Source organism: Phocoena phocoena, chromosome 21, assembly GCF_963924675.1.
Source record: "Phocoena phocoena chromosome 21, mPhoPho1.1, whole genome shotgun sequence".
In the NCBI taxonomy this organism is placed as follows: domain Eukaryota; kingdom Metazoa; phylum Chordata; class Mammalia; order Artiodactyla; family Phocoenidae; genus Phocoena; species Phocoena phocoena.
In genome coordinates this window covers 2,800,148-2,826,938 of record NC_089239.1, presented here as the reverse complement: position 1 = coordinate 2,826,938, position 26,791 = coordinate 2,800,148, and the positions used below count along the sequence as shown (strand labels likewise).

Sequence of the window (26,791 nt, the reverse complement as noted above, 5' to 3'; positions counted from 1 at the left end):
GTCAGTTGCTTCGTTTGCAAATATTTTCTCCCATTCTGAGGGTTGTCTTTTCATCTTGATTATGGTTTCCTTTGCTGTGCAAAAGCTTTTAAGTTTCATTAGGTCCCATTTGTTTACTTTTGTTTTTATTTCCATTTCTCTAGGAGGTGGGTCAGAAAGGATCTTGCTGTGATTTATGTCATAGAGTGTTCTGCCTATGTTTTCCTCTAAGAGTTTTATAGTGTCTGGTTTTACATTTAGGTCTTTAGTCCATTTTGAGTTTATTTTTATGTATGGTGTTAGGGAGTGTTCTAATTTCATTCTTTTACATGTAGCTGTGCAGTTTTCCCAGCACCACTTATTGAAGAGGCTGTCATTTCTCCATTTTATACTCTTGCCACCTTTATCAAAGATAAGGTGACCATATGTACATGGGTTTATCTCTGGGCTTTCTATCCTGTTCCACTGATCTATATTTCAGTTTTTGTGCCAGTACCACACTGTCTTGATTACCATAGCTTTGTAGTATAGCCTGAAGTCAGGGAGCCTGATTCCTCTAGCTCCATTTTTCTTTCTCAAGATTGCTTTGGTTATTCGGGGTCTTTTGTGTTTCCATACAAATTGTGCAACTTTTTCTTCTAGTTCTGTGAAAAATGCAATTCATAGTTTGATAGAGATTGCATTGAATCTGTAGATTGCTTTGGATAGTATAGTCATTTTCACAATGTTGATTCTTCCAATCCAAGAATATGGTATATCTCTCCCTCCGTTTGTATCATCTTTAATTTCTTTCATCAGTGTCTTATAGTTTTCTGCATACAGGTTTTTTATCTTCTTAGATAGGTTTATTCCTGGGTATTTTATTCTTTTCCTTGCAGTGGTAAATAGGAGTGTTTCCTTAATTTCTCTTTCAGATATTTCATCATTAGCATATAGGAATGCAAGTGATTTCTGTACATTAATTTTGTATCCATTGAGTAGCTCTAGTAGTTTTCTGGTGGCATCTTTAGGATTCTCTCTGTATAGTATCATAACATCTGCAAACAGTGACAGTTTTACTTTTTCTTTTCCGATTTGGATTCCTTTTATTTCTTTTTCTTCTCTGATTGCTGTGGCTAAAACTTCCAAAACTATGTTGAATAATAGTGGTGAGAGTGGGCAACCTTGTCTTGTTTCTGATCTTAGAGGAAATGGTTTCAGTTTTTCACCATTGAGAACAATGTTGGCTGTGGGTTTGTCATATATGGCCTTTATTATGTTGACGTAGGTTCCCTCTGTGCCTACATTCTGGAGAGTTTTTATCATAAATGGGTGTTGAATTTTGTCAAAAGCTTTTTCTATTTTTATTGATATTATCATATGGTTTTTATTCTTCATTTTGTTAATATGGTGTGTCACATTGATTGATTTCCGTATATTGAAGAATCCTTGCATTCCTGGGGTAAACCCCACTTGATCATGGTGTATGATCTTTTTAATGTGCTGTTGGATTCTCTTTGCTAGTATTTTGTTGAGGACTTTTGCATCTATGTTCATCAGTGATATTGGCCTGTAGTTTACTTTTTTTGTGATATCTTTGTCTGGTTTTGGTATCAGGGTGATGGTGGCCTCGTAGAATGAGTTTGGGAGTGTTCCTCCCTCTGCTATATTTTGGGAGAATTTGAGAAGGATAGGTGTTAGCTCTTCTCTAAATGTTTGATAGAATTTGCCTGTGAAGCCATCTGGTCCTGGGCTTTTGTTTGTTGGAAGAGTTTTAATCACAGTTTCAATTTCAGTGCTTGTGATTTATCTGTTTATATTTTCTATTTCTTCCTGGTTCAGCCTTGGAAGGTCTTGCTTTTTAAGAATTTGTCCATTTCCTCCAGGTTGTCCATTTCACTGGCATATAGTTGCTTGTAGTAATCTCTCATGAGCCATTGTATTTCTACAGTGTTAGTTCTTTTTCATGTCTAATTCTGTTGATTTGAGTCTTCTCTGTTTTTTTCTTGATGAGTCTGGCTAATGGTTTATCAATTTTGTTTATCTTCTCAAAGAACTAGCTTTAGTTTTATTGATCTTTGCTACTGTTTCGTTCATTTCTTTTTCACTTATTTCTGATCTGATTTTTATGATTTTTTTCCTTCTGCTAACTTTGGGGTCTTTTTTTTTTTGTTCTTCTTTCTCTAATTGCTTTAGGTGTAAGGTTAGGTTGTTTATTTGAGATTTTTCTTGTTTCTTCAGGTAGGATTGTATTGCTCTAAAATTCCCTCTTAGAACTGCTTTTGCTGCATCCCATAGGTTTTGTATTGTCGTGTTTTCATTGTCGTTTGTTTCTAGATATTTTTAATTTCCTCTTTGATTTCTTCAGTGATCTCTTGGTTATTTAGTAGCATATTGTTTACTCTCCATGTGTTTGTATTTTTTAGGTTTTTTTCCTGTAATTGACATCTAGTTTCATAGTGTTGTGGTCAGAAAAGATACTTGATACTATTTCAGTTTTCTTAAATTTACCAAGGCTTGATTTCTGACCCAAGATATGGTCTATCCTGGAGAATGTTCCATGAGCACTTGAGAAGAAAGTGTACTCTGTTGTTTGGGGATGGAATGTCCTATAAATATCAATTAAGTCCATCTTGTTTAATGTGTCATTTAAATCTTGTGTTTCCTTATTTATTTTCATTTTGGATGATCTGTCCATTGGTAAAAGTGGGGTGTTAAAGTCCCCCACTATGATGGTGTTACTGTCGATTTCCCCTTTTATGGCTGTTGGCATTTGCCTTATGTATTGAGGTGCTCCTCTGTTGGGTGCATAAATATTTACAATTGTTATATTTTCTTCTTGGATTGATCCCTTGATCGTTATGTAGTGTCCTTCTTTGTCTCTTGTCATAGTCTTTATTTTAAAGTCTGTTTTGTCTGATAAGAGAACTGCTACTCCAGCTTTCTTTTGATTTCCTTTTGCATGGATTATCTTTTTCCATCCCCTCACTTTCAGTCTGTTTGTGCCCCTAGGTCTGAAGGGGTTCTCTTGCAGACAACATATATACAGGTCTTGTTTTTGTATCCATTCAGCCAGTCTATGTCTTTTGGTTTGAGCATTTAATCCATTTACATTCAAGGTAATTATCGATATGTATGTTCCTATTACCGTTTTCTTAATTGTTTTGGGTTTGTTTTGGTAGGTCTTTTCTGTCTCTGTGTTTCCTGCCTAGAGAAGTTCCTTTATCATTTGTTGTAAAGCTGGTTTGGTGGTGCTGAATTCTCTTAGCTTTTGCTTGTCTGTAAAGGTTTTAATTTCTCCGTTGAATCTGAATGAGATCCTTGCTGGGTAGAGTAATCTTGGTTGTAGGTTTTTCCCTTTCATCACTTTAAATATGTCCTGCCACTCCCTTCTGGCTTGCAGAGTTTCTGCTGAAGAATCAGCTGTTAACCTTATGAGGATTCCCTGTATGTTATTTGTTGCTTTTCCCTTGCTGCTTTTAATATTTTTTCTTTGTATGTAATTTTTGATAGTTTGATTAATATGTGTCTTGTTGTGATTTTCTTTTGGTTTATCCTGTATGGGACTCTGCGCTTCCTGGACTTGATTGACTATTTCCTTTCCCATGTTAGGGAAGTTTTCGACTATAATCTCTTCAAATATTTTCTCAGACCCTTTTTTTTCTCTTCTTCTTCTGGCCCCCTAATAATTCGAATGTTGGTGCGTTTAATGTTGTCCCTGAGGTCTCTGAGACTGTCCTTAGTTCTTTTCATTCTTTTTTCTTTATTCTGCTCCCTGTCAGTTATTTCCACCATTTTATCTTCCAGCTCAGTTATCCGTTCTTCTGCCTCAGTTATTGATTCCTTCTAAAATATTTTTAGTTTCAGTAATTTTGTTGTTCATCATTGTTTGTTTGCTCTTTAGTTCTTCTAGATCCTTGTTAAATGTTTCTTGTGTTTTCCCCATTCTGTTTCCGAGACTTTGGATCATCTTTACTGTCATTACTCTGAATTCTTTTTCAGATAGGTTGCCTATTTTGTCTTCATTTATTTCATCTTTTAGGTTTTTACCTTCCTCCTTCATCTGTAACATATTTTTTGTCGTTTCTTTGTTTTTTTTTTGATAGGTGGCGCTGTAATCCTATCTTACTGGTTGTTTGGCCTGAGGTTTCCAGCACTGGCGTTTGCAAGCAGTTGGTTAGAGCCAGGTCTTGGTGCTGAGATGAGGACCTCCAGGGGGCCTCACTCCAATGAATATTCCTCGGGGTCTGAGGTTCTCTGTTAGTCCATTGGTTTGGACTCGGAGCTCCCACCGCAGGAGCTCGGGCCCGACCTCTGGCCTGGGAACAGGATCCTGCAAGCCAGTCACTGGGTGTTGCTACCATCGCCTTAGGCATCCGTGGTCCCCCACCAGTCCCTGGTAGGTGCCCTAGTTGTGCAGAGACACGAATTCCATGTCCTCCTAGTCCGCTATCTTGACTCCACCCCCTGAGTCCTTATCTTTTAGCAGTACATACTGAAGTATTTATAGATGAAATGAATCTCTGATTTTCTTTCTTTATTTTTTTAAAATATATTCTTTTTTAAAATTAATTAATTAATTTGGTTGCACTGGGTTTTAGTTGAGGCAGGCGGGCTCCTTAGTTGTGACACACAGGCTCCTTATTTGCAGCTCGTGGGCTCCTTAGTTGTGGCAGGCAGGCTCCTTAGTTGCAGCATGTGAACTCTTAGTTGCAGCATGCATGTGGGATCTAGTTCCCTGACCAGGGATCCAACCCAGGCCTCTTGCTTGGGAGCATGGAGTCTTATCCACTGCACCACCAGGGAAGTCCCCTATGATTTTCTTTAAAATGACCAAGCCAAGTCAGGGAAAAGGGGCAGTGGGTGGGAGTATAGATGAAGTAAGATTCAAGATGAAGATGAAGACCATGCTTCGTAGATACTTGTTGAAGGTAGGTAATGGGTCCATAGCGGTTCATTATACTGGTTTGTCTACTTATATGTATGTATATGTTTGAAACTTTCCTTGACCAAAAAAAAAAAAAAAAAAGGAAAGAGGAGGAAACATCCTATGCCTTGAATATTTCAAATGTTCAAATGTGCAAATTTTATGCAAAACCTGTATGAGTATGAAGTTTATTACACTTTTCAGTATCAAGAGAGCTGGAAGCACAGTACATATAAGGGCTTGTAATATTAGAAATGTTATATATAATTTCTATAAGAAAGCCCTCAATGATTTACAGACAAAGATTTGCCTTCTCTTGATTTTTTAATCAAAGAATTATACTTACTAAAAGGGCAAATTTAATCATTCTTATATACCAAATTAAAACTGCTAAGTATTCATTATTATTTGAAAAATAACAAATTGGCCTGTTAGCTCTGAGTTTGCTACAGTTGTTGGGTTGAGAAAGGATTCTGTGTGGACTTTAATAATCGGATGTGGGGACATAAAGTGGAAAGTTCATGTCTTTATGGGCACAAACAAACTAAATAAAAGTGAAACTGTCCCAGAAAATTTCAGGAATTGTAAATAACAAAAGATATTACCCCATCAAGTCACTAAGCAATCTTTAGTGTATTGGAAATCAGGATTCATTTCCACTCCAAAGTTTAAAAAAAAAAGGGGGGAAGTAAACTAAATCAGAATGTAAACATCGTGTGAAAGAGCTAAATATACTTTTTGAAACATTTTTTCCAAGTAAGAACTCTCGTTTCAAAGAAAAACCAGTTAAGATGTTTATCTTTTGTTAATCATGTAAATCAACTTAATATCCTCTGGATATCTTGTTGCACTAAAGCACCATCTAGGAGAAAGAACCCAGTACATTAACTGTGAGTCACTCCAAGGTCACTGTCAAACTTTCTCAGTTTGCATCTGTGCATTTTTTTTTTTTTTGGCCATGCCACACGGCATGTAGGATCTTAGTTCCCCAACCAGGGATCGAACCCGTGCCCCCTGCAGTGGAAGCATGAAATCCCAACCACTGGATGGCCAGGGAAGTCCCACATCTGTGCATTTTTATTTAGTTGTAATTGAGTCTGAATACTATGATTTGCTTTCTGTATTTAATAGTTTGTATTTATATTTCTTTGTACAGGCATTCTTTTTTTTTCCAGTGTGGGCAAAATTTTTTTTCCTTTTGTTTCTCTTTTTTTAAAATTTGTCTTATTGAAGTATAGTTGATTTACAATGCTGTGTTAATTTCTACTGTACAGCAAAGTGATTCAGTTATACATGTATATACATTCTTTTTTTTAATATTCTTTTCCATTATGGTTCATCATAGGATATTGAATACAGTTCCCTGTACTGTATAGTAGGACCTTGTTGTTTATCCATTCTCTATATAATAGTTTGCATCTGCTAATCCCAACCTCCCATTCCATCCCTCTCCCACTCCCCTCCCTCTTGGCAACCACAAGTCTGTTCTCTATGTCTGTGAGTCTGTTTCTGTTTCGATATGAGTGATATCATATGGTATTTGTCTTTCTCTGACTTCACTTAGTATGATGGTTTCTGGGTCCATCCTGTTGCTGCACTGTTCCTGCTGTTTTAATAGCCATAGCTCATCCTCTCACAGATGCAGACACTGAGATTAGTCATTGCTGCATTGGGCACGTTTGGTTGTTGCAGGCTTCTGCTATTCTAACTTTAATAGTGTTGTTAATCAGAATTCCAGCGACGGGGAATAATGATCTCATTTCACACTCACAGCACTCTTTTTTTTTTAAATTTTGCATATTTTTTTATACAGCAGCTTCTTATTAGTTATCCATTTTATACATATTAGTGTATACCTGTCAATCCCAATCTCCCAGTTCATCATACCACCACCACCCCACCACTTTCCCCCACTTGGTGTCCATATGATTGTTTGCTATATCTGTGTCTCTATTTCTGCCCTGCAAACCGGTTCATCTGTACCAATTTTCTAGGTTCTACATACATGCGTTAATATACAATATTTGTTTTCCTCTTTCTGACTTACTTCACTCTGTATGACAGTCTCTAGATCCATCCACGTCTCAACAAATGACTCAGTTTTGTTCCTTTTCATGGCTGAGTACTATTCCATTGTATATATGTACCACAACTTCTTTATCCATTCGTCTGTCGATGGGCATTTAGGTTGCTTCCATGACATGGCTATTGTAAATAGTGCTGCAGTGAACACTGGGGTGCATGTGTCTTTTTGCATTATGGTTTTCTCTGGGTATATGCCCAGTAGTGGGATTGCTGGGTCATATGGTAATTCTATTTTTAGTTTTTTAAGGAACCTCCATACTGTTCTCCATAGTGGCTGTATCAATTTACATTCCCACCAACAGTGCAAGAGGGTTCCTTTTTGTCCCAACCCAATACAGCATTTGTTGTTTGTAGATTTTCTGATGATGCCCATTCTAACTGGTGTGAGGTGGTACCTCATTGTAGTTTTGATTTGCATTTCTCTAATAATTAGTGATGTTGATCAGCTTATTGTGTGCTTCTTGGCCATCTGTATGTCTTCGTTGGAGAAATGTCTACTTAGGTCTTCTGCCCACTTTTGGATGGGGTTGTTTGTTTTTTTAATATTGAGCTGCATGAGCTGTTTATATATTTTGGAGATTAATCCTTTGTCCGTTGATTCGTTTGCAGACATTTTTTCCCATTCTGAGAGCTGTCTTTTCGTCTTGTTTGTAGTTTCCTTTGCTTTGCAAAAGGTTTTACGTTTCATTAGGTCCCATTTGTTTATTTTTGCTTTTATTTCCATTACTCTAGGAGGTGGATCAAAAAAGATCTTGCTGTGATTTATGTCATAGAGTGTTCCTCCTATGTTTTCCTCAAAGAGTTTTATAGTGTCTGGTCTTGCATTTAGGTCTTTAGTCCATTTTAAGTTTATTTTTGTGTATGGTGTTAGGGATTGTTCTAATTTCATTCTTTTACATGTAGCTGTCCAGTTTTCCCAGCACCACTTAATGAAGAGACTGTCTTTTCTCCATTTTATATCCTTGCCTCCTTTGTCATAGATTAGTTGACCATCGGTGCGTGGGTTTATCTCTGGGCTTTCTATCCTGTTCCATTGATCTATATTTCTGTTTTTGTGATAGTACCATATTGTCTTGATTACTGTAGCTTTGTAGTATAGTCTGAAGTCAGGGAGTCTGATTCCCCCAGCTCTGGTTTTTTCCCTCAAGACTGCTTTGGCTATTCAGGGCCTTTTGTGTCTCCATACAAATTTTAAGATTTTTTTGTTCTAGTTCTGTAAAAAAATGCCATTGGTAATTTGATGGGGATTGCGTAGAATCTGTAGATTGCTTTGGGTAGTATAGTCATTTCCCCAATATTGATTCTTCCAATCCAAGATAATGGTATATCTCTCCATCTGTTTGTATCATCTTTAATTTCTTTCATCAGTGTCTTCTAGTCTCCTGCATACAGGTCTTTTTTTCTCCCTAAGTAGGTTTATTCCTAGGTATTTTTTTCTTTTTGTTGCAGTGGTAAATGGGATTGTTTCCTTAATTTCTCTTTCTGATTTTGCATTTTTAGTGTATAGGAATGTGAGAGGTTTCTGTGCATTAATTTTGTATACTGCAACTTTACCAAACTCATTGATTGGTTCTAGTAGTTTTCTGGTGGCATCTTTAGGGTTTTCTATGTAGAGTAACATGTCATCTGCAAACAGTGACAGTTTTTTCTTCTCTGATTGCCGTGGCTAGGACTTCCAAAACTATGTTGAATAATTGTGGTGGAAGTGGACATCCTTGTCTTTTTCATGATCTTACAGGAAATGCTTTCAGTTTTTCACCATTAAGAATGATGTTTGCTGTGGGTTTGTCGTATATGGCCTTTATTATGTTGAGGTAGGTTCCCTCTATGCTCTCTTTTGGGAGGGTTTTTATCATAAATGGGTGTTGAATTTTGTCAGAAGCTTTTTCTGCATCTATTGAGATGATCATACAGTTTTCCTTCAATTTGTTAATATGGTGTATCACATTGATTGATTTGCGTATATTGAAGAATCCTTGCATCCCTGGGATAAATCCCTCTTGATCATGGTGTATGATCCTTTTAATGTGTTGTTGGATTCTGTTTGCTAGTATTTTGTTGAGGATTTTTGCATCTATATTCATCAGTGATATTGGTCTGTAATTTCTTTTTTGTAGTATCTTTGTCTGGTTTTGGTATCAGGGTGATGGTGGCTTCATAGAATGATTTTGGGAGTGTTCCTTCCTCTGCAGTTTTTTGGAAGAGTTTGAGAAGGATGGGTGTTAGCTCTTCTCTAAATGTTTGATAGAATTCACCTGTGAAGCCATCTGGTCCTGGTATTTTGTTTGTTGGAAGATTTTTGATTACAGTTTCTATTTCATTACTTGTGATTGGTCTGTTCGTATTTTCTGTTTCTTCCTGGTTCAGTCTTGGAAGATTATACCTTTCTAAGAATAGGTCCATTTCTTCCAGGTCCATTTCATTGGCATAGAGTTGCTTGTAGTAGTCTCTTAGGGTGCTTTGTATATCTGCGTTGTCTGTTGTAACTTCTCCTTTTTCATTTCTAATTTTATTGATTTGAGTCCTCTCCCTCTTTTTCTTGATGAGTCTGGCAAATGGTTTATCAATTTTGTTTATCTTCTCAAAGAAGCAGCTTTTAGTTTTATTGATCTTTGCTATTGTTTTCTTTGTTTCTATTTCATTTATTTCTGCTCTGATCTTTATGATTTCCTTCCTTCTACTAACTTTGGCTTTTGTTTGTTCTTTCTCTAGTTCCTTTAGGTGTAAGGTTAGATTGTTTATTTGAGATTTTTCTTGTTTCTTGAGGTAGGCTTGTATAGCTATAAACTTCCCTCTTAGAACTGCTTTTGCTGCATCCTATAGGTTTTGGATCATTGTGTTTTCTTTGTAATTTATCTCTAGGTATTTTTTGATTTCCTCTTTGATTTCTTCAGTGATCTCTTGATTATTTAGTAACGTATTGTTTAGCCTCCATGTGTTTGTGTTTTTTATGTTTTTTTTCTTGCAGTTGATTTCTAATCTCATAGTGTTGTGGTCAGAAAAGATGCTTGATATGATTTCAATTTTCTTAAATTTCCTGAGGCTTGATTAGTGACCCAGGGTGTGATCTATCCAGGAGAATGTTCTATGTGCACTTTAGAAGAAAGTGTGATCTGCTGTTTGGATGGAATGTCCTATAAATATCAATTAAATCTGTCTGGCCTGTTGTGTCATTTAAAGCTTGTGTTTCCTTATTAATTTTCAGTTAGGATCATCTGTCCATTGGTGTAAGTGAGGTGTTAAAGTCCCCCACTATTACTGTGTTACTGTCAATTTCCTCTTTTATAGGTGTTAGCAGTTGCCTTATGTATTGAGGTGCTCCTATGTTGGGGTGCATATATATTTATAATTGTTCTCTCTTCTTCTTGGTTTGATCCCTTGATCATTATTTAGTGTCCTTCCTTGTCTCTTGTAACATTCTTTATTTTAAAGTCTATTTTGTCTGATATGAGTATTGCTGTTCCAGCCCTCTTTTGATTTCCATTTGCATGGAATATCTTTTTCCATCCCCTCACTCTCAGTCTGTATGTGTCCTTAGGTCTGAAGTGGGTCTCTTGTAGACAGCATATATATGGGTCTTTTTTTTTTTTTTCCATTCTGCGAGCCTGTGTCTTTTGGTTGGAGCGTTTAATCCATTCACGTTTAAGGTAATTATTGATATGTATGTTCCTATTACCATTTTCCTAATTGTTATGGGTTTGTTTTTATAAGTCCTTTTCTTCTCTTGTGTTTCCCACTTAGAGAAGTTCCTTTAGCATTTGTTGTAGAGCTGGTTTGGTGGTGCTGAATTCTCTTAGCTTTTGCTTGTCTATAAAGCTTTTGATTTGTCCATCTAATCTGAATGAGATCCTTGCTGGGTAGAGTAATCTTGGTTGTAGGTTCTTCACTTTCATCACTTTAAATATATCATGCCACTCCCTTCTGGCTTGTAGAGTTTCTTCTGAGAAATCAGCTGTTAACCTTATGGGAGTTCCCTTGTATGTTATTTGTCATTTTTCCCTTGTTCCTTTCAATAATTTTTCTTTGTCTTTAGTTTTTGTCAGTTTGATTACCATGTGTCTCGGCGTGTTTCTCTTTGGGTTTACCCTGCCTGGGACTCTCTGCGCTTCCTGGACTTGGGTGGCTATTTCCTTTCCTGTGTTAGGGAAGTTTTTGACTATAAGCTCTTCAACTATTTTCTTGGGTCCTTTCTCTCTCTCTTCTCCTTTTGGGACCCCTATAATGAGAATGTTGTTCTGTTTAATGTTGTCTCAGAGGTCTCTTAGGCTGTCTTCATTTCTTTTCATTCTTTTTTCTTTATTCTGTTCCGCAGCAGTGAATTCCACCATTCTGTCCTCCAGGTCACTTATCCGTTCTTCTGCCTCACTTATTCTGCTGCTGATTCCTTCTAGTGTATTTTTCATTTCAGTTATTGTATTGTTCATCTCTGTTTGTTTTTTCTTTAATTCTTCTAGGTGTTTGTTCCTTAATTCTTCTAGGTCTTTGTTAAACATTTCTTGCATCTTCTCGATCTTTGCCTCCATTCTTTTTCCAAGGTCCTGGACCATCTTCACTATCATTATTCTGAATTCTTTTTTCTGGAAGGTTTCCTGTCTCCGCTTCATTTAGTTGTTTTTCTGGGGTTTTATCTTGTTCCTTCATCTGGTACATAGCCCTCTGCCTTTTCATCTTGTCTGTCTTTCTGTGAATGTGGTTTTTGTTCCACAGGCTGCAGGATTGTAGTTCTTCTTGCTTCTGCTGTCTGCCCTCTGGTGGATGAGGCTATCTTAGAGGCTTGTGCATGTTTCCTGTTGGGAGGGACTGGTGGTGGGTAGAGCTGGGTGTTGCTGTGGTGGACACAGGTCAGTAAAACTTAATCTGCTTGTCTGCTGATGGGTGGGGCTGTGCTCCCTCCCTGTTGGTTGTTTTGTCTGAGACGACCCAACCCTGGAGCATACCTGGGCTCTTTGGTGGGGCTAATGGCGAACTCTGGGAGGGCTCAAGCCAAGGAGTACTTCCCAGAACTTCTGCTTCCAGTGCCCTTGTCCTCACAGTGAGACACAGACACCCCCTCTTACAGACAAGCCTCTGTAGGACACCCTCCAACACTAGCAGGTATGTCTGGGTCAGTCTCCTATGGGGTCACTGCTCCTTCCCCTGGGTCCCGATGCGCACACCACTTTGTGGGTGCCCTCCACGAGTGGAGTCTCTGTTTCCCCCAGTCCTGTCAAAGTCCTGCAATCAAATCCGGCTAGCCTTCAAAGTCTGATTCTCTAGAAATTCCTCCTCCCGTTGCCAGACACCCAGGTTGGGAAGCCTGACGTGGGGCTCAGAACCCTCACTCTAGTGGGTGGACTTCGGTGGTATAAGTGTGCTCCAGTTTGTGAGTCACCCACCCAACAGTTATGGGATTTGATTTTACTGTGATTGCGTGCCCCCCTGCCCATCTCATTGTGGCTTCTCCTTTGTCTTTGGATGTGGGGTATCTTTTTTGGAGAGTTCCAGTGTCTTCCTGTCGATGATTGTCCAGCAGTTAGTTGTGATTCTGGTGCTCTCGCAGGAGGGAGTGAGCGCACGTCCTTGTACTCTGCCATCTTCCTCACAACACCCTTGAACGAAAGCTCTGTCTTTATTCCTGTCTCATCGATCAGGAGACCATGCTGTTAGGGTGAAGCATTTGAAAGTACTTGGATTTCTACTTCCGTTTCATTAAAACACTTTAAAATGTTTAATTCTTTGACTTGTGTAGAATGTGAACTTTAAATTAATTTCCTTTCAATATGATACCATTCTGAAAATTCTGCCGAGGAAAACAAATCAACCAGGCCTTTCATTTATTTACAGCTTGGAAGACTTTCGTGATTGGATTTCTAAAGCCATAAATTCTCAGGAAACGGATGGCCTCATCAATTCTGTGAGTTGTTAAAACGCATCGTCTGTGCTCTGGGTGTTTTCCTAGATTCGGATTTACAGTCCGCTGTTTAGTAATCTTAATTATCTCATGCTGTGCGAGGCCAGGTCATGTGTCCTGCCTTCTTGGTAAACAGCAGTCCTCGCTGGCCCCGTGAAGGGTGCCCCCTCCCCGCCCCCGTCTTTGTGAGGCTGGAGCTTGAGCTGCTTTGTGATGCTGGGTGTGGAGATGGTTTTCACTCTTCAGGCAGCACTGTTGAATCAATCCGTTTAAGTAGAGAGTATCAGGATGATGGGCTTCCCTGGTGGCGCAGTGGTTGAGAGCCCGCCTGCCGATGCAGGGGACACAGGTTTGTGCCCCGGTCCAGGAAGATCCCACATGCCGTGGAGCGGCTGGGCCCATGAGCCACGGCTGCTGAGCCTGCATGTCCGGAGCCTGTGCTCCGCAACGGGAGAGGCCACAACGGTGAGAGGCCCGCGTACCGAAAAAAAAAAAAAGATGAAGACAAAAGAGTGAGAGACATCAGTATTAAATCTATACATGGGATGGCCTGCTGTGATGATTAAACATACTGTGTTAATTGATTAACATGGACGTATCTGTGTCCACTTTTGGACACACTTGCTGGTACTCTTGCTCCTTTGTGGTCATTTATCAGCATGGCCACGGAGAGCTCAGCAGGCGGCACATAAACAAATAAAGTGAAAAACCTAACCTCTAGGCGGGGTCTTTACAAAAGCAAATTAAAGTATTACCCAGAACAATGATCCTTGGCTTTCACTCTGCTAATTTCTTCCCTAAAACACAGGAAAGTATAGTTTACTCTTTTGTATTATGAACTGTTTGCATTTTTCTCCTCTTTTCCGGCAGGAGCTGGGGTCTCCGAGCAGGGCGGGCGACCCCCCACCAGAGGCCTGGCGTCAGTCGGCGGCCCCCCTGCGCCTCCGCAGCGTGGACACGTTCCGCGGGTACGTGGGCTCCCTGGTGACCCGTGGGCACAGGTGGCCTCGGGTGGCACGTTCACAAGTCCACCCACTTGCAGCGGGAGGCATTTCACGTGCCTTTTACTCTGTAGGCTAGAAAGGATTTCCTGCCCTAAAGAGAAATCGGCAGCCTCTCGTGACTTGAAAACTGTCACGAGAGCCAGGGTGACGTGTCACTGGAGAGCAGCAGTGGGAGAGGCCGGAGCCCGTCTCCCCTGGTGCACAGGTGCTGCTGAGAAAGCCACTCACACGTGTGAGCAGCTGCCCGAGGGCCCCGTGTCCGCTCAGCCCTGGACCAATGGGCCAGTGCCCCAGTCTGGAAACGGAACCCGGGATAGCCCTCGGCCTCCTCCACCATTCACACAGCAGCTCGGATATCAACTGACAGCAAATCCACAGAGTCCTGCAGTAAATTGTTATTTTCCAGTTCTGGGAAAAGAACGAAGGCCAGGACCAAACTCTGAAAATAGAGTCTAAGACTGTATGGCTGAAAAGCAATATCTAGGTGTCAGGTCTTCTCTTTCTCCCACTGAGGCCCTTCAAACTCCAGTGATAACCTGATAACTGACCCAGCTTCCCGAGCTCTACGTGCTCCTGTGTGTGTGTCCAAAGCCAGGCAGTAATAACAGTAATGATACTAATAGTAACCACTGCTCACAGTTTTGAGTCCTCATGGTATGCCAAGCACTGTTCCAGCTTGTCTTAATTTCTTTAATCTTTTAGCAATCCAATGAAGTATATACTTTTAATAATACACCTGTTTCACAGGTAAAGAAATTGAGCCACAGAGTTGAGTAAGTTGGGCTCCAGAGTGCCCACAAATCACCCACTGACATACTAACGTTTTTATTCCTCGTATTCTGAGAAATTAGCAGCAGACAACAGCACATGCAGAATCTGTTTTATTGTATTCCTCTTTCGTTCGGAGATGTTCACAGGTGGATGGGAGTCGACATTGATTAAGTGCTAAGATGTTTCAAGCACCGTTTAGGTGCTGTGATGTACGTTACTCTCCATCGTGGTGCCTGTGGTCCCCAGGTCAGGGGTGTCCCTCCTCACAGAGAACTGATGAGGGGCTCACCTGAGGTCCAGTGGCTCCTAAGAGAGAGGGACCCAGGGCTTGACCCTAAAGACTGTCCCCTCCCACTACAGTTCTTTAACCTGAGACATCTAAGTAATTAGCACAAAGTGGAGTGATCGGGAATGTTTTGCACCATTTTCAAGTTACACAGTTCAGTGTTGGTGTAAGTTTTTCTTCAGACGTCGTGTTGGAAACGTTGGCAGAGAGGGCTTTAGCGCGGGGTCCTAACCGTGATGGTTAGAAGTGGGAGTTTCCTGCTTTTTCAGTGTCTGCTTGTATCATGACGGCACCTGTGTCCTGTAGCCGGGCCATCCTTGTCACATGCCCAGGCCCTGAGAGTGTATCTTTGTGGCTTTGCAGGATCGCTCTCACCCTCATGGTCTTTGTGAACTACGGAGGTGGGAGATACTGGTACTTCAAGCACGCGAGTTGGAACGGTAAGACACCGCCGAGAGGTCGCCTTGCAGACGCGGGCCCTCTGAGAGCCGCAGGTAGGAGGGCTCCTTGGCGTCCCCCAGGGGTTCCAGAGGTGAGCCCCACAGAGGCCCCTTAGGTCATTCTGTCAGCCTTCAGCTCTGTCCTTCCTTTCATGTGCTCTGGCTCCGAGATGCTTCGCTGTCATCACGTTGTAAACGATCCCTGTGCTCTCCTAGGTGTGCCCTGTGCCTCAGCCGCACGGGCGTCCTGCCCCGAGACTCATGGTCCTCCTGGGGATGCCGTGGAGCTCGGGGTGGTCAGAGTGGTGCTGAACAGTGGCTGTGAATCTGGCTGGGGGGTTGCTTTAGGATGGGTTTTGAGTAAGATCTGCCTAAGATCACAGATTGTCCGCACACTTCTCTGTGGTGCTCCCACAGCAGGGGTGCTCTCAGGTGGCGCCTGGGCTGGCCCCTGGCCACAGAGTCCAGGGAGCTCGGTGCTGCTTCATGAGGTTTACCCAGGGCTTTCCCCGTCAGTGTGAGATGGAAGCCTTCCCGGGTCAGGGAGCACCGGCGTTCCCGGTCCTTTCCTCACTGTCGTGCTTCTGTTCTGCTGCAGGACTGACGGTGGCTGACCTTGTGTTCCCGTGGTGAGTTGCAAATCCACCATCTGCTCTTCACAGCCCATCTGCAAAGTTTTGTTTTCAGCGGATGCTGGACCTTCCCGACACCAGCCTTGAGTTCCGGGCTGTGGGCCTGTGCTGCCCACAGGTGGTGGCGTGATGAGGTCCTTCCGAAAGCCGGGTTCCTGAATCGTTCTGACACTTGGCCTCGTGCTTATCTAAGACACGTGAGAATAAAAGACTGCTGATTTCAGAGGGAACGTTTTATTAGTGTGGATATGATGTACAAGATCCTGGAATCGCGTAGGAAATCATAAATTCTGAATATTCCACTAATCCTGAAAATAAATTTAAATATGTTAGTTCCTAAAAGGTATGCAGTATATCAGTATCAGAGAATACTGATAATTATGTAGCCGTTAAGGATAGTAATAAGTTACACTTTAAAATAATAGTGGAGGACTTCCCTGGTGGTGCAGTGGTTAAGAACCTGCCTGCCAATGCAGGGGGCATGGGTTCAAGCCCTGGTCCAGGAATATCCCACATGCCACGGAGCAACTGAGCCCGTGCGCCACAACTACTGAGCCCACGAGCCACAACTACTGAAGCCTGTGTGCCTAGAGCCCATGCTCCGCAACAAGAGAAGCCACCGCAATGAGAAGCCCGTGCACCGCAACGAAGAGTAGTCCCTGCTCACCACAACTAGAGGAAGCCCGTGTGCAGCAACGAAGACCCAATGCAGCCAAAATAAATAAATAAACAAGTTAAATAAATAAATTAATTAATAAAATAAAATAAAATAATAGTGGAGTACCCCGCTCTGCCCGGAGCATTCCCCTGCTGAGGGACTCTGGCCCCTGCACAGCGTGGCTCTTGTGTCTTTGCTGAGATGCTTTGAGCGACTTGCCTCCATCATTTATAGGCAGGACCAGCCACTGGTTTGCGTCTTTGGTCCCCAGTGTTTCACTGCTAACGTGAACTCAGGTTTATCTGAGTGGGGGAGGAGTTCCTTTTGTTTTAATTGACGTATAGTTGATGTACAATATTATATAAGTTACAGGTGTACAATATAGGGATTCACGATTTTTAAAGGGTACACCCCGTTTATAGTTATTATAGAATATTGGTATTCCTTATGTTGTACAGTACATCCTTGTAGCTTATTTTATACCTGGTGGTTTGTCTGTCTTTGATGGAAGGCTTGTCCGTGGAAGCTGTAGTCAGTCCCAAAGGATCTCCCTCTAAGATGGGACGAGAAGGTGCACAGTCCTTCCAGCCCAACATCTTGATTCTTCTCCACCACTAAACCGGATGTGGTTTCAATCGTCAGTTTCTTTCAAAAATCATGTGTTGCTTCTCTTATGTAGTAGATTATAAAATACTCATCACGCAGAGACAAAGTTGAAAGTGGCCATCTAGTAATAGCTGTTGTTTTTTTAGGTTTGTGTTTATTATGGGATCTTCGATCTTTCTGTCAATGACTTCCGTTCTGCAGCGGGGATGTTCAAAATTCAGATTGCTGGGGAAAATCGCGTGGAGGAGTTTCCTGTTAATCTGTATAGGAATTGTCATTGTGAACCCCAATTATTGCCTTGGTCCACGTAAGTATTTTTTCCCCTCTGTTAGAATGTATTCAGGTTGAAATAGGGAAACGATGTGTTATAATTTGAAAGAAATGCAGTTTCTCCATCTCATGTACCTGCAAAAAGAACAGTTACTAGAAAAGTATATCTAATGCTTGTATGACTTTGGGCATTATTATTATTACTATCTTGGAATTTTAGGCCTGGGAGGTGCCACCAAGTCCACTCAAACCCTTCTGTACAAAGGAAGACCCTGGGGCCGGGAGAGTGAGGTGCTGTGTCCGTGTGTAGTGAAGGGCAGAGCAGGGACCAGACCAGGCCACTGTTTCTCAGAGCCGCCCTCCTGCCACTTTGGTTTCACCAGCTTTCACAGTAAGGCTGTTGTTCAAGGGTCCACCTTGCCATCACCTGAATGCCCCCGGGCTGCAGGAAAGGTATGACATCTCTGTCACTGAGTGGCGTGAGAGGGACAGGAAAGCTGAGGGAAGGATGTGAGCCCTGTTCTGGGGACCAGTGTCGGAACTGGGGAAGGCAGCGGCCACCGTCCTCAAGGGGCTTACGGTGTCATTAGCAGAAAGAAGACGTACTTATCCAGGCAGGTGCCAGGTGAACCCCTCAGGCAAGAAGCACTAAGGCTTCAGGTGACGGGAGGAGGTGGGGTGCTAAGGGAAGGTGTCACAGAAAAGTCCATTTGATGGATCACCCAACAGAGGGCCGCTGTTCCCAGGAGGACACACTGCGGGGGTCCTTACAGGGTTACCCTCGGGCAGTGATACAGTCACGTAGCCTGCATGGCAGGGACAGTCCACGGGCTGCGCTGGGTCTGCAGGTTCCTGCTGGATGTGAGTTGAGTCCACACTCCTGATGGGAAAGGCCGGGGCGGGGTGGGGCAGGGCTTCAGGGCCGAGGGCGTCCACGCTTTATCCCCACACCGAGCTGGACCCTTGCTCTCAGCCCAGCCTCACTGCCGTGTGTGAGCCAGGCCCTTGACCACGTGTGTTTCCGTCTCCAAGAGCTTAACTTCCTCAGGTGCAATGGAAGTCTGTCTCCCGCCTCAGGAAACAGTGGTGTCGTCTTGGGGTGAAGTGAGCAAGTGCTGGCTGACACCCCCGTACCCTGTGCATCCCGCAGTGTCCTGGGAGAAGACGCGCATCCCCGGTGTGCTCCAGCGGCTCGGGGGCACCTACTTTGTGGTCGCCGTGTTGGAGCTGCTCTTTGCCAAGCCCGTGCCTGAGATCTGCACCTCGGTGAGAAACCCTGCATTATAAAAGGGGGAGAGGTCCCTGTTTAGGTGCTAGAACTTTCTTTAGTTTTGAGTGCAGTACCAGAGACTACAAGACTCTTTAACTCAGTCAAAAACATTCTTTTTTCTCTTCAATTAGTTATTTTTATTTAGTCTTTATATCAATCTTCTTTTAAATTGTGGTAAAAAACACAAAACATGAGATCTACCCTCTTAACACATATTTCAGTTTCCATTAATCAAATGAATGTGATGGCGTTAAATAACATCACCATCTTCTAGTTGGCTGGTCCAGCCTCTTGGGGGAATTACTGCCAGTTTTTCAATTTCCTGGTGGTAAGGATACACAAAAACCCCACAGAACATTTCAGTGTCTATACACATGCTGCAGAGGTTGGACTTGGACAGTGCCAATGTCGGGCCAGGAGATGACAGTTCCGCCCTGGGCCGCTTCCTGTTTCTTCTTTGTAAGAAGTATGTGAGCATCTCACCTCCTTTGAAATTACTTTCTGTCTCATTATAAATTGCTGAGTTGAGTTTACTCAGGTGACAACTATTTTTTTTCCCCCAAAGGAAGTAAAACTTCAGGTGGAAATATTTAAATTCTTCCATTTGGGGTCCTACTTCACAGTAAGTTAATAAAGCTGTATTTGTTGTCCAGCTCCTTCCTGTGTGGGTAACTAGCAAATTCATCACTGAATCCCCGGTCCTCTTGGTTGTTCCTGTAATGATCCCTCGGTTTTACGTGCTTGGAGAGCATTTACACTTCACTCCTTCACACCACGCCCCCCGACCCCCGCTGGCGCACCTGTGCCCTCTGCTGTAGGCTATGGAAGGCACGCAGGGGCTCCATGTGCACATGTAAACCTGACCTTGCTGGCTGTGGGGAACCGGAGGGTCTGCGAGGCTCATCCAGGTCCCACGGTGGAGCCCAGGGCTGGGGGGACACCAGTAGTGGTGGGCTGCACCTCTCCTTCCCTCAACCAGAAGAGCTCCAAAAGCTTAAATTTTATTTTCCTTTTTAAAAATATAGCTATATTTCTTTTAATTTAATTTAATTTATTTTTGGCTGCGTTGGGTCTTTGTTGCTGCGCGCAGGCTTTCTCTAGTTGCGGCGAGCGGGGGCTACTCTTCATTCCGGTGCGTGGGCTTCTCATTGCGGTGGCTTCTCTTGTTGCGGAGCACGGGCTCCAGGTGCGTGGGCTTCAGTAGTTGTGGCTCGCGGGCCCAATAGCTGTGGCTCGCGGGCTCTAGAGTGCAGGCTCAGTAGTTGTGGCACACGGGCTTAGTTGCAGCGCGGCATGTGGGATCTTCCCGGACCAGGGCTCGAACCCGTGTCCCCTGCATTGGCAGGCAGATTCTTAATTACTGTGCCACCAGGGAAGTCCGTTTATTTCTTTTTAAAATAATAGCTTTATTGAGATATAATTCACATACCATAAAGCTTACACATTTGAGGCGTAAAATTGCGGGATTATTTAGTATATTCACGGAGTAGTGCAGTCGTCACCACTGTCTAATTCTAGAACAATTTCGTTATCCCCCAAAACACCCTGTCCTCACTACCAGCTGCTCTCCAACCCCAGGTCCCCCCAGCCCTAGGCAACCCCCAATCTACTCTCTGTCTATAGATCTGCCTGTTCTGGACATGTCCTAGAAATGGAATTACAGAATATGTGGCTTTTTGTGTCTGGCTTCTTTCATTTAGCAGAATATTTTTTGAGGTTTATCCATGTTATACCATCAGTACTTGATTCCTTTTTACTTCTGAATAATATTCCATTTTATGAATGTACCACATATTGTATCCAGTCATCAGGCGATGGATATTTGACTTGTTTCCACTTTCTGGATATTACGCATAGTGATTCTGTGTCCATTTGTGTACAAGTTTTTGTACGAACATCTCTCTTCAGATCTCTTGGGTATAGGAGTGGAATTGTCCACTGATTCCTTCTTACCTGGCATTTTACTGTGCTATATCATAAGAGAGATGAAGCATCTAGACCACATGCCACATATGGAATAAACACGCGTCTATTTTGTGTTACTACCATAAAGGCCAAGAGGAGCGTCACAGAGAATTTTCTGAGTACACATACTGCACTGTGTATTGTTTCCCATTCGACTTGCATTTAGTTCACGTTTTTTACGCCCCGCCCCTGCAGGAGAGAAGCTGCTTTTCTCTGCTGGACATCACATCCAGCTGGCCCCAGTGGCTCTTCATCCTGATGCTGGAAGGTGTTTGGCTGGCCTTGACCTTCTTCTTACCTGTTCCCGGATGCCCTACGTGAGCCAGCCCTGCGGGAATCCCTTTTTTGCCAAGTCCGATTTCCCACATTGGGACCTCCCTTCCTCTCTCTCCTCTCCCCTTGTGTGGGAGGGGGTCTGGGCACGTGTCCAGAGGCCTGTCTCCGTGAGGTTTTCCAGGGTCGGTGGGACGGACGTTGGGCCCCCCACCTTACCCTTCGGGCAGCCGTCGAGTCAGGGGCCCCGCAGTGGACGTGCATGGCGCCCCGGGGTCGTCAGGCTGGTGGGTGTTTGCGGCTCTTTGTGGGCGCGCACATCACCAGTGTACATCCCCCTGCTCCTAAGTCTGGAGGGTGAAGTGAGTGTTCTCGCTTCCCCAGCGGCTATCTGGGCCCCGGGGGCCTCGGAGATTGGGGCAAGTACCCGAATTGCACGGGGGGCGCTGCCGGCTACATTGACCGCCTGCTCCTGGGAGATCATCACCTTTACCAGCATCCGTCCTCGGCTGTGAGTGAGCCCGGCTCCGACTTGGAACCGGACACTGAGGGGAAGGAAGGGAAAGGGCCAACTCCGAGCTGTGTCCATGAAATAGACTCGGATGGAACAAAGTTTTATTTGAAAAGTTGGCTGACTTTATGGACTTCAGTTTAATGTTGGTTGTGGGCGGCGTGTAGGCATTTCTTTGGCTGCCTGGTGTCAGGTATGCAGCAAGGTGCTTTCTTGTACATCTCAGGTATGGGGACAGCTTCCTGTGAGGGAGGTCTGTCAGGCAGTGCTTTTGGGATCAGCACGTGTGGGTCTGGAGGAAACACGACGGGGCAGTGGGGACAGCCACACGCAGGCCCCCGCTGGTCTCCTGGGGGCTGGGGCGGCCCCTCAGGGTTGTTCTCAGTGGGGTGAGGGACCAGGCCCTAGACATCCCTGGTGGGATGTGATGGCCTGGCCAGAGGGCGACTCCTGAGGGGCAGCTGTCTTCAGGGACAAATCCAGAAGCTGCTGAGAGCTTTGGGCCATGGATACGTCTAGCAGCCGGGGGAGTGGATGCTTTAGTTGCAAAAGGGGTGGAATGGACAGGCGGAGGCCAGATAGCTGGGCAGTGCCTTCCAGCACCCACTGCAATGACTGGTTCCAAATTTCTGCCGTTTCTACAATAACGATTTCTTTTATAATGAAATAATACAAAGGTATTTTTCTTATCGTTATCTGCCTTAAAAGAAGAAAGGAAGCTGTCAATGTTACAGTAGAGTTGGCCGCAAAGAGTAAACCTGAAAATTAGAAGGTGTCATGTGTGGTGTTTGAAGCTGGTTAGGGACGTGTAGTGTCACAGCCACAGGGCCCAGCACGGTCTCCCATGTGGGGAGAGTGTCACATGCCAGAGTGTCACATGCCACACACTTTCTTGGCCAGGAGTATTCTGCCCGTCATCCCCATAAGTTAGCAGTGAATTTCTGCAGCAAAACCAAAAATATTGAATACTGGGGTGTATCCGAGTTTGCATTTTGCCTGTGAGTTGTTGTGTGCTTTTTGTGATCCTTGGGTGAGTCCCGCCTTCTTGTCCTGCCCTGTCAGGTGCTTTATCACACCGAGGTGGCCTACGACCCAGAAGGCATCCTGGGGACCATCAACTCCATCGTGATGGCATTTTTAGGAGTTCAGGTATTTGTTCATTTCATGAGAATGCATGTTCCTGACAGTTCGTGGTTATTGCTTCATTACTAATCCAAAAACCATTTGATTAAAATAAGTAACTGGAAGCACATCTTCTGTGTTTCAGACCTAATAAATTCTGTTTATATTTGACAGGTTGTCAAAACCGGAGGTTGCTAAAATTTAGCACTTTCGAATAATTAGGTATAATTCCTATATTCTCCAAAGAAGTCATTCATATGGCTCATCTCGGCAGTGGGTGCACAGCAGCCCCTGGCTGAGAGGGGTCCCTGCTGGGCTGGCAGTCTTTGGAAGGTCACCTGTCACCTTATGTGTACAGTTGACACAGTTTCAGGTTATGCCTATTTTATGCCAAAGTCAGTACAGGTTGTTCTTGGCTTCTCTCACATGTTTTGTTAGGATTCTGAGCAGTCTAGATTTTCCTTGCTGAAGTTCTCCTTATTGGTGTTTGAAACTATTATTTGAGGGGAGATGATGGGGAGGGGAAAGACCGGGTCCAGCCTCCTGGTGGGGGGGGCGCTCTGCAACGGTAAAAATGCTCCATGTGTGCTGTCCATGTGGCCGCTGAGTCCTCAGACATGGCTGGTCTGACGGAGGAACTGGTTTTTAATTTTACGTCATTTAAATTTAAACTGAAATTGTCACAGGTGGCCAGTGGCTCCCACGTGGGACAGTGCAGGTCTACAGCATATACATTTTGGTGATGAAATAATTTCCTATTTAGAGATACTGCCTTTCTCTCTGCAGCACTTTAGAGTTTACATTGGGTGCTTTTATTCATAAATGTATTTAATCCCCCCATGTGCTCTCCAGGTAAATCTGCGCCTGCAGGAGAGCCGAGGGTGGGTGCAGAGGAGTGCAGCCTGGCGCCGGGGCCTGGACTTGACCCCGCTTACTAGCCGGGTCATCCCGGGAGTGTTACTGCACCCTCTGTGATTCAGTGGCACCTAAATAAGTAGGCGCACCTAAATCAGTTAATTCACATAAGGTTCTAAGACCGGGACATTCATAAATTTTAGCTATTTTAAGTTATTATTAACACTTTCTCTGATGTTTTCAGAAATTAATTCCTAATTTGCAGGGGGGCGGGGCTATGCAAAGTCCAGATTTTTCTGTTTTTAAAGTGTTTCCCTGCCTCTGGGTCCACACTGTTCTGTCCCTCTTCTGTACCCCTGCCAGACTGGGCCATCTTGTAGGCCAGCCTGAGCTGGTCCCTTGTCACTTTGCGGGGGGAAAGTGACTTTCCTTGGCTCCCATCACCTGTGGGAGAAAGCTCGTGCCTACCTGCTCCCACCTTCCCACCTCTGCCCACCCCCAGCCTTTCTGAATTACCTGCAGCACCTCGGGGAGGCTGTGTGTTTTCACCCGTGTGACATACTCCTGTGCATGCTGTTCCTTCCTGCCCAGACACGGTTCCTGCTTTGCGCTCATATCCTCAGCCTGGCGGTACCTCCTCTGCGCATCCCCTTCCCTCCCTCCCTCCCTCCCGCCCCAGTGGTCCCTGTGCCTCTAGGCCTCCACTAGCCAAGGGCAGGGGTACCGTTCATCCCCTTGACAGGTGAGTCCGCCTGTCGAGCGGTTAGGACAGTGGATGAGTATGAAATAAGAACACATCGTAGGTGATTCTCTTGGTCATACTGTGCGTTTTCTTCCCCAGGCAGGGAAAATACTCCTGTATTACAAGGATCAGACTAAAGGCATCCTGATCAGATTCGCTACCTGGGGTTGTTTCCTTGTAAGTAGCGGATGGTCCTCTCCGAAATTCCTTCTCTTCACACATACACATTTCAAAGACACAAAATGTTTAGTGGCCGACCGTGGGATAGACAGCAGCTGTCACTTCGCATCGGTAACATTCTTCACTTGAATATCAGAGAGGAAAAGTCTCGACACCTAAGTTCTCAGGTTGATTTTCTTAGGAAAATGTCTTTATAAATAAGTCAATGAAGATATGAGGAAATGGAGCGGAGGTGTGGGTTCTGGTGGGGACCTTTGCCAGAAGGACCAGGCCAATGATAACAGGTTCACTGGGGGCAAAAGATAAGCTTAGCTGTTCTTTCACCCCTGACCTGGCAGCCCTGTTTCCTCCACGGATTCACTCCAGTTGATAAGGTCGTTTACCTTCAACTCAAGAGTAATGCTGAAAAGAGGCTTTTTGGAGAACATTTTTAGTTACACATCTTAAAAATGTTTTTCCAGTTAAAAGAATAAAACGGAGGGCACAGTTTTCAGCCTTCCCTAAGCAATTAAGTCACTCCTTTTCTTCAGTTTTGAACCACAATTGTTTCTTGAGGTGATGTAAAAAACTTTAACATCTTTCTCCCCGCTTCTAGGGGTTTATTTCTGTTGCTTTGACAAAGGCTTCCGAAAATGAAGGCTTTATTCCAGTAAACAAAAACCTCTGGTAGGTACAGAAAGCCTGTCGTTTTCACATCCGGTCGGGCTGGTGTTGGATGTGCTCTCGGGAGCCCTGAGATGCCCGCTGTCCCCCAGGTCCATCTCCTATGTCACCACGCTGAGCTCCTTCGCCTTCTTCATCCTTCTGGTCCTGTACCCCGTTGTGGATGTGAAGGGGCTGTGGACGGGAACCCCGTTCTTCTACCCTGGTGAGTCCCCCCACCAACCGGCCCCAGGCCTCGTGGAGGAGGGGACCCAGCGGACGGGCCAGAGGCCGCGGGTGCCGGGTGTGTCCAAGGTGCCGACCGAGGGGGTCCGAGGGGGTCCATGCAGGGCGTTGCTGGGCCTGTCCCCGAGCAGCGCCACCTCGTTTTACCATTTAGGTTGTGGGATCATAAATGCACCCCTCTGGCCGCTTCAGGCACGTCATCCAGTCCCTCGAGCTTCACAAACAGGGCCGTGCTTTCTCATGTAAACCCCCTGCCCTACAGGCGGTGCCTAAGAGACACCACGCGGAGATGCACGGGTTCTGCCCGAGACGAGAGACAGCAGATGACTTCAGTGACTCGTTTCAGCCCCGAGTCCAGTAACAATTACGCTCACTGGTCCTCAGGTTTTCTGTGTAGAGAATATAAATGAATAATTCTGGCTTTCCTTTCAAATTTGGTATTCCAGAATTACACTTACCAAAGGAATGTTTTCTAATAATTTTTGGATAAGGTTCACACTCAAATCTCTAAGATTCGCATCACTTATTTTTGGTGTAGCCAATAACAAGTGGACACTTTTTCTTTTTTCACTGAACTAAAGGCAAATTTCAAGAGTTAAGTCGATAACCAGCTGTGTTTCCCCAGGAATGAACTCGATCTTGGTGTACGTGGGCCACGAGGTCTTCGCCAGCTACTTCCCCTTCCAGTGGAGGCTGGGGAACAACCAGTCACACAGGGAGCATCTCGTTCAGAACATAGTCGCCACTGCACTCTGGGTGCTCATCGCTTATGTTCTCTACAAGAAGAAGGTGTTTTGGAAAATCTGAGGCCCCAGCTGAGATGTGTTGCTAGCAGACGACAGGGCCTGGGGCACCATTAAAAGGAGCCATTCGTTATAAAACTGCATATTTCCAGGTTATTGGGGGAGATGCGGACGTGCTCAGGCTGGTTGATTATCCGACGTGGCTCATCTGACTCTGTATACGTGAGACTCAGACATCTGAAACGTAATTGTCTTTTCTCTCCATCTTCTGTAGAAATGGATGCCTTTGCAACTTCACTCTAAGGATTTCTCCTCTAATTTTTCACAAGGGAGTTAACCAGGCCATTTTGCTTCTGTGACCACCTAAGGTCTGACCTTACTGATCTTTCCTGCAGACTGTCTTTCTGTGCTGGTCCACGCCGACCAAGATACCACCGTTTCTGTTGTGTCTGACTGTGAAGCTCATTGGGTATAGTGTGTGGTAACATAGTCTAACATATTTCAGTTACGTACAGTTTAGTATTTCAAGAAATTCCAAGTAATCTCCTTTCAGATCTGTAAGTAACTGGTGGGTCCAAAAAAATGCCTTTCTATCAGAAGCCATTTTCTCCTTTTCCTCATTTGAAAAACAAGTGAAACAGTACATGTGTTATTCCCAGCCACCCTTGCATATACCTATCTCTCTACCCACCCACCTCCTGTCTGCCTGTCTGTC

General features: G+C 44.1%; 1 protein-coding gene across 3 annotated transcripts in view; it reads left to right on the top strand.

Moving 5' to 3' along the window:
• Positions 1-26,209, top strand: part of HGSNAT (heparan-alpha-glucosaminide N-acetyltransferase) — a 43,400-nt gene extending 17,191 nt beyond the window's left edge. For 2 of the 3 annotated variants that reach the window (XM_065899949.1, XM_065899948.1), the window contains exons 6-18: positions 12,794-12,863; positions 13,731-13,828; positions 15,285-15,361; positions 15,960-15,990; positions 17,404-17,564; positions 18,678-18,793; positions 20,958-21,079; positions 21,420-21,546; positions 22,609-22,695; positions 24,365-24,442; positions 25,041-25,111; positions 25,201-25,313; positions 25,959-26,209. In XM_065899949.1, coding sequence (XP_065756021.1) covers positions 12,794-12,863; positions 13,731-13,828; positions 15,285-15,361; positions 15,960-15,990; positions 17,404-17,564; positions 18,678-18,793; positions 20,958-21,079; positions 21,420-21,546; positions 22,609-22,695; positions 24,365-24,442; positions 25,041-25,111; positions 25,201-25,313; positions 25,959-26,140 — 1,333 coding nt within the window. In that variant the 3' untranslated portion in view covers positions 26,141-26,209. The remainder of the gene's footprint in view (positions 1-12,793; positions 12,864-13,730; positions 13,829-15,284; positions 15,362-15,959; positions 15,991-17,403; positions 17,565-18,677; positions 18,794-20,957; positions 21,080-21,419; positions 21,547-22,608; positions 22,696-24,364; positions 24,443-25,040; positions 25,112-25,200; positions 25,314-25,958) is intronic. The other variant, XM_065899950.1, reaches the window with a different exon arrangement.
• Positions 26,210-26,791: the final 582 nt, after the last annotated feature.